The 7,967-nt window shown below is 44.5% G+C and overlaps 1 protein-coding gene across 1 annotated transcript in view; it reads left to right on the top strand.

Moving 5' to 3' along the window:
* The first annotated feature begins 534 nt into the window (after window positions 1-534).
* Window positions 535-7,967, top strand: part of SFRP1 (secreted frizzled related protein 1) — a 28,681-nt gene continuing 21,248 nt past the window's right edge. Inside the window, exon 1 of the mRNA XM_066593175.1 lies at window positions 535-1,255. Within this exon, the coding sequence (XP_066449272.1) occupies window positions 730-1,255 (526 nt within the window). The 5' untranslated portion in view covers window positions 535-729. The remainder of the gene's footprint in view (window positions 1,256-7,967) is intronic.

Below are 7,967 nucleotides of genomic sequence, written 5' to 3'. Positions count from 1 at the left end.
CGAAAAGACAGGACTAATATTAGTGACCTCTGTACAGCACTACGGAATATGTTGGTGCTACAGTACTGAAGTACCAGGAAATGAATGAATCTAATTCCATTCAGTCATTTACATGCGTTGATTCCAATTCAACATTTTGTATCACCTTATACATTGTTGCACATCACATCAGATGAGCGTTATAAAGACCCCACCACCACCACCTCCTCCTGCCCCCTACTCGTCACCCTGGGGGCGGCCATGCAGGTAAGCATGCTGGTTCATCACTTGGGTCATTCCTGTTGTGAGTGACACTTGTAAATTAATTACGCCTTGAGGAGAAGTAATAGAAGGAGGCGTGGAGGATAGGAGATTTAATGAGGAGGATGGGAGAAGAGAGACTGCAAGTGCAAGAAGACATGAAGGGCTGGACATCACCAATGTGAGAGGAAAGTAGAGTGTGACACAAGGAGGAGAAAGGGAGGAGTAGAAGGGGGATTGCACTTCGCTCATTGGGTCTGCCGAATTCTTTCTTGGCTAACACTTACTGCGCTCTATTCTCCAATATCAAACTGTTCAGATCCAGCAGGAGAAGCTCAAAGCTAAACCCTGCAGCCCATTTTACTGCGCCACCGCACAGTCAGCACCATTCCCTTCCACAAGGAGCTGCTGGGACTGACTACTGGGAGTCGTCAAAAACTTTCAAAAACTTTTTTTTGTCTGGAAGCAGAAAGGACTGTGTAGGAAACAATGTTACCCAAGGGTGGCGCTTGGCCCTTACTACTCTTGTGGGTCACACCTGGGCTTCTCTCCCGAGAACCTCATCCGAGTGAATATGACTATGTAGGCTTCCAGCCAGCAATGGTTCGGCACTACCAAAGCGGAAGGTTTTATTCCCGAACGCCACAGTGCGTGGACATTCCCCAGGATTTAGCACTGTGCCATGGAGTGGGGTATAGGAGGATGGTACTGCCCAATCTTCTTGACCATGAGACCATGGTGGAGGTGAAGTACCAAGCTAGCAGTTGGGTGCCTCTGCTGAGCAAGAACTGCCATCCGAGTACACAGGTGTTCCTATGCACTCTCTTTGCCCCAGTGTGCCTGGAGCAGCCCCTCTACCCATGCCGCTGGTTATGTGAAGAGGTCAGAGATGCTTGTGAGCCAGTCATGCAATACTTTGGCTTCCCCTGGCCAGATATGCTTCGGTGTGATCAGTACCCAAACGAGGATATTTGCATTGCCTCACCAAATGCCACCCAAGCTTCAAGTCCACGGAGTAAGTATTGCAAACTGTGCAAGGTCGTTGCCTTTACTTTCATGCCATGTCAACTCTCGGGGCTCATTCACACGGGCGTATGCAATTTCGCTCCTGACTTGACTGCGTGTGTATGTGCATGTTGCATGCGTTTTTGTTGTGTATGTATGGTCTTTTACGTATGCATGTCATGCGCAAAAAACACAGGAAAGCTCAATTGTTGACACTTTTTTGTTTCCACCATCACCTGGCAACAGGCGTAAAAAAACACACCACACATACATGTAACATCTTTGTTCGCTGCATTTTTTTAATGCTCCCGTAGACTTTCATGGGCAAATTTGGTTTGTAAATGCGATTGAAAATACGACATGACGCTATTTATTTTTTTTACACTGGTCCCATAAAAAATGTGACGCAGAGTGTAAGCTTTCGCCTACGACCTGAAGGTTGCAAGTTCGATCCCCACATGCGTCAGGTAGCCGGCTCAAGGTTGACTCATCCTTCCGAGGTCGGTAAAATGAGAACCCAGCTTGGTTGGGGGGTAATAAGTAATAATTACCTGAAAGCAATGTGGAATAAGTTGGCGCTATACGAATAGCAAGATTTATATTTTTATTTACATCTGAATACACCAGTTTACTTCAATGGTTCCCTGTGCTGTCCGTACTCCGTAAAAAATACCCTGTGTGAACTGTTTCACTATACTCCCCTGCAAAAAGCAATGATCCATGTAGCAGAGCTGAATTTGTCACTTCGTTCTTTGTAACTTTAGGATGGTTTCTCTTCTCCATCGGGGGTTCTGGTTTCCTGCTCTGTTTGGGGAGCAGGAAAGGGGAATCCCCTGGCTGAACGGCTTTGTCTTAGGACGGAACCGAACAGCACCGAACGGATCCCTTCGACTACAATGGGGTCCGCCCGCTTTCCGCTCAGCTGCCCGTCTTTTTTTTTCTCATCATTTTTCTTCCGGTATTTTGTCCCGGATCTGCGACGGAGCTTCCAACGCAAATGTGAATCCACCCTTATCTCAATATGTACGTTGTGATAAGATAAGAATTGTGTGAAACTGCCGTTAACATATCTTACGATATGCAATAATTGTTAAAGGTACACGGACAACAGACACCTCCTTAATAACATGCGCCAAAATTAAGTCAATGCTTATGGGCAGCTTTAGACTATACGTAAATCCAGCCTTACCGTATATCATGGTGAGGACTTTAGGACGCACGATCCCAGCAGTTCCACTGCATATGAGGCTCTATATGACATTTTGGCTTGCAGGACTGGCTTGCTGATATACAAAAGTGATTTATATTCACCCTCTTGCACTTATAAAGGAACTTATAAAGGTCCAAAATCCTGGTGCGGAGGCAGCCACAACTAACCCGACTCCTAATGCCATAAAGGGAACCTGTCAGCAGCACCTTTGAGCCCAACTTTTAGGAGGTGTGACAGGTTCCCTTTAAGAAAGCTTATGTGCCCATTTAATAGCTTTACAATGGCTTTTGTTGTGTTAAAAGATACAAATAGTTTATTTATGGCTTAAGGTAACTTGTTGCAGAAAGTTAAACTTTGCTACATCTGTATATACAATATGCACAATAGCTGAGAGGTGGGATGAAGAAGCAAAACTTTGTCTTGCAACAAATGTATGACGCCACGTGCGCCAATGCCAGTCCACTATTCTTATGGTGATTATACAGTATTTAGGTAAATAGGGTATTTACCCACGTGCAGCGGGTATTTCTGCATCGGTTTATTGATCTGAATGGGATTTGCAGAAACCCCCCGTACATGCTGCCGAGACCTCCTTCCACGGGCGTAGAATGGATTTTCCTATTGCAGAACTGTTTGCAGCATGTGTGACTGTACCTTATAGCTTATTGTAATGACGGAATGTCCTCGCAGTGACAGGTTTGTGCCTTTACTTACTCCCACTGATTTCTATAGGAGAAAAGAAGCCAAGACCTGCACAAAACTGATGCCATTGTATAGAGAAGTTATAGAAGACTTAAAGGGAACCTGTCAGCAGTTATGAGCACCACAAACTAAGTTCTGGTGCTCATATGCAGGTCTGTAGTCTGGGGAAATGTTTCTTATACTTTCCCGACTCCTGATCCAGCACTGTCATCTCTGAAAGTCAGTGCAGATTTGCAACCGGACTGCTGGCTGCACGCTGTGCATGTGCACTGCCTCCCATTGATTGCTATGGGGTGACAGCGCTGGATCGGGGAGCGCATGCTCTTACGGTTACCCTTAGGCTAGTTTCACACAGCCGAGCGCAATAACGAGCAGTGAAACTCGTGTCAAAAATGCCTCCCATCACTTCAGTTCAGTTGTGATCCTCCGCCACGGCTTTTAGCTGCTTCAGAGGATTGGCAAGTGTTTCCTATTGTTTTCAAAGGCAAACCTCGCATCGCACGCCGTGGGATGTGTTTTCTGGCCCCAATGAAAGGGAACGCCCAAAGATAGGACATGCCGCGATCTTTTTCCCACACTGCGATGCACTGCAGGAAAAAAATTGCTCAGGAATATGGCTCCATTCAAAAGAGTGGGATTCATGTTTATGCAAGATCTGTGCGCCCCACAACGCTCAAATCATGCACAATTTTCTCAGCTGCGTGAAAGTGGCCTTAACGTACTTTCACATAGGATAGAATATTCAGCAGGACAAAATCTGCATGTTTAATGTGCAGACTTTGATATGGAAGTGAAAACCATGGAATTTTGCTGGCAGTTCTGCATTTATGTGCAAATTTAGGTGCAAAATCTGCCTGTGGATTTTGATGCAATTTTTTTTTTTTTATTATTCTTTTTTTATTGAAAATACAAGTTTGACAGATTAATCCCAATATTAATCCCATCGTTTACGACTTGTACAAGCTTCTTGCTGAATTAAATAATATGTGTAAAATTTAAACTTTTTACCAGGGTTTAGGACCGGGAGGAAAGAGGGGGATGGGAAGGAGAGGTGTAGGGATGGAAGAGGGGAAATCACTTTTCAGTTCGAAATCCAGTGTTTTTTTTTTTATCGGGTTTTTTTCTAATGGTGCTAACTAGAGATGAGTGAGTATACTCGCTAAGGCACATTACTCGAGCGAGTAGTGCCTTAGCCGAGTATCCTCCAGCTCGTCTCTGAAGATTCGGGGGACGGCGTGGGTGACAGGTGAGTTGCGGCGGTGAGCAAGGTGGAGCGGGGGGGAGAGAGGGAGAGAGAGATCTCCCCTCCGTTCCTCCCCGCCGCTCCCCACCCCCCGCCGGCACCCGAATCTTTAGAGACGAGCGGGCAGGTACTTGAATAAGGCACTACTCTCTCTCGAGTAATGTGCCTTAGCGAGTATACTAGCTCATCTCTAGTGCTAACCTTGACAGCGGAATATTTAACAACATCCTGCGTAATACTTCGTCCGGTGTGAAGGCACATTTAGATTACAATCAGACAGCATTTTAAACCCTATTCTGGGGTTCATCCCAAGGCTCCTTCTATATGGCCAAAACCGACGGCCAGTTACCTGGATGGAACCCCAGGCTGCTATTAGTCTTCGTTTGCTGTCATTTTCACCGGATAGAGCAGCGTAGACAACTACCCCATTCTGTCCGGCCAAAATGCCAGAATTGAATGGAAGCTTGCTAAAACTTGCAGTTCTGGTCTCCGTGCTACTAAGGTCCGTTCACACCTACGTTCCGATTTCAGTTTTTAATGGATCCATCTACAATCCCTTAAATGGCTTAAAAAATGGATGTCAAACTGAGACAAATGGAAACAAAGGTTTCCTTTTTATTAACCCTTTGCAATCCAACTTTGGATTCAGGGTTTCCTAGGGGGCTTTCTCTTTCTGCCATTATACAATGGTCCCATCTGCTGGCTAGAGCCAGTACTGTGGTATGGGACATGCTGCAGAGGCCCCCGACAACAGAGCGGCCAGTAGTATACAGTAAGACTACCCTGCTGGATGTCTTCTGACATCGGAGCTGTACAGCCTTCAATGAGAATTTTTTTCGGACGTCAGACAGTGGATTGGAAAGGGTTAATGTATCAGTTGGACGCATCCGTGTAAAAGCAAAAACATTAGCGGCTGCTTATGAGTTTGGCATCCGTTTGCATCCAAGTTAATGGGCGGTTTTCTAGTGTAATGTTTTTTTTCTAGTGTCTTCCTGAGCATGCATAGAAGAAAAATGGATCCATTAAACGGTACAGATGATGGATGGAAGCGGAAGGCTTTTCTCTTTGTAGCTTTGCTCCATTGATAACAATGTAAAAAAAAACCCGAAGGATTCCATTATTTTCGGACTAAAAAAATTAGTGCATCGGACTGCGCTATTCCCATAAAAGATGGAAACCTGACAGAGCGAGCATGAACTGATACAAACTGGGAGCTCTAAAAACTTCATTGAAATCAGTGGGACATTCTATGCAGCTCTGGCCAATCAGAGTGCAGGTAATCTAACATTAACGATGCACTCTGGAGATTTGGTAGTCTGAAAATTGGCGATCTTGGATGGCTGAAAAGGGAACCTTAAACCAGCGGATCAGAGAAACTACAGAAGAACATCTGCAGGTCATACACCCCACCACCCCCTCAGGTCCCAGGACTGAATTTTGTCTCGAAACTGGATGGTCGCTTTAAATGCATGTATTTTGAGCTGATAATTAGTTTTCCGATAGGGTTTAATTAAAAACTTGGCACCATTTGTCTTCTCCAGCTTCTACATATCACTGTATATAGAAACTGCAGTCCAAGTCACGATAGGAAATCAGTCCGTGTGCTGGCCTGACATTTTACAGCTCTTGTATACAAAATGATTATAGTTCATTTTCACATAAATGAACAAGCCGATGACATCATCAGTAGCTCATCCGCGTTCGGGCAGCGTGTTTAGACTGCGTGATTCTCGTTCACTAATCGTTCAGTGTTTCACATTCCTGTAAACGGTCAGTGAGAAGCCAACGAGCCGGCGCTGGTTTTTATGGCGGCTGAAACCGAACGACAAGAAGCGCACGATTCTTATCCATCGTTCATTCGCTGTCTCGCATTTAAACAGAATGATTATCGTTTAGTTTTGCGTGTTTGAACAATTTTCTGAACGATAATAGTTCTGTGTAAACGCAGCATGAGTTTCCCTCTGTTGTGGTCATAAATTAGCCGATAAGAATGTGCAGAACAGGAGGGCAAAAGAATATTAAGCCGTCAGTCCAGCCTCACTGACAGATCTCCTTTTCAAACTTAGACTGCGGTTTCTATGTACAGTGATATGTAGAAGCTGCAGAAGACCAACAGGCCAAAATGTTTAATCAAACCCTATTGAAAAAACGATTGTCAGCCCAAAATATATGTATTTCAGTAAAATAAACTTGCCTCCCAAAAGGTGCCGTAGCCTTTAAGAAGCAATGGTATAAGTTTCACTGTCAATGAGAATTTTAACTTGTATGTATTCTGTTAAAAATGAATGTGCCGCAGTCCTTACTAGGAGCGACACATACATGAAAATAATGTCCTTACTGCTCCATTTGTGCTGACACTTGGGATTTTCCTGCCCCGTTTTCATCTCATTGGGGGTTATTTACCAACAAAGTGCAAATGTGTCACTTTCCCAGTCAGCCGTTTACTTCATTGTCTTCCCTACTCTAGTTAGCACTAATTGTTTCAACTGTTCTTTGTCACTTTTTCCCCCTCTGTCCAATGAAGCATACTGTTGTGGTTCTTTTTGTTATCCTTAGACACATAAAGGGTGATAAATAAAAATCATGGTTTCAGCATTAAAGGGGTTTTGTCATTAAAAAAAAATTATCTAAACTTACCTATTCCTTCCCTGTCAGTCTCCTTATCACATCTTCTCCTGGTTGAGCTTCTCCAGTGCCCCAGGTCAGCTCACTGCAGGCAGGGCCCAGCTTGTTATGAAGGCTGCTCATCACAAACTCCTTCCTGCTGGGTCAGTGAAGGTCACATCCCTGTGCTGTAGCTTCACTGCCTAGGAAGGAATGGTAATCTATTTCAGAGACAGATCGCATGAGCAATCTCTGAAGAAGATAGGCAGTCCTCCTGCTGGCCTGTGAGCTGTGACGTAAGGTACATTGGCAGACTGCCAACCTAATGTATGTAACCTCACAGGAAGGAGCAGAATCAGGCAGCTGGAGGTGAAGTGACCCCCTGGACTGCAGGAGACAGGAGAAGATAAGGGAGGTGAAGATCAGGTAAGTAGACTGATGGGGGAGGAATAGATAAGTAGAGCATTTTTCTTTTTTAGTGACAGAACCCCTTTAAGGATGGGCTCATCATTGCCAGTAATCGTTTTGTCATCCCAATGCATTCGGGAATCCAAGAATTAGGGAAGCAACTATGCAAATAATCTTCATTGAAAATATCCTATCGTTTTGTATATGCAGCCCCGGTGGAGACCTATGTGGGTCGGTAGATCTCCCAAATATTTGTTCACCAGATTGGGTCGTGTAAAATTAGTCAGCAATCAACTGTCAAACAAGCAGAGGATTGTTCGTTAGCCCATTGTGACTTTTTGGCAAAAATAAAAATGCTCTCTGGTCAGCTGTAAATGTCCCGGGGAGATATGCAACCGACCAATGAAGGTTCTGTTGGGGTGAATGATCGTAGTAATGATAGCTTGTTCCTATACCAGCAAATTTCCATCTAAATGAATACAAAAAACGGCTTTGTCGATCAACACTAGTTCATTGGACCAAAGATCGGTTCTTCGTTAAAAGACCCTTACATAT

Source organism: Eleutherodactylus coqui, chromosome 2 (genome assembly GCF_035609145.1).
Source record: "Eleutherodactylus coqui strain aEleCoq1 chromosome 2, aEleCoq1.hap1, whole genome shotgun sequence".
Classification (NCBI taxonomy): Eukaryota; Metazoa; Chordata; class Amphibia; order Anura; family Eleutherodactylidae; genus Eleutherodactylus; species Eleutherodactylus coqui.
The sequence above is the reverse complement of the archived record's forward strand: the minus strand, read 5'-3'. Positions and strand labels throughout refer to the sequence as shown.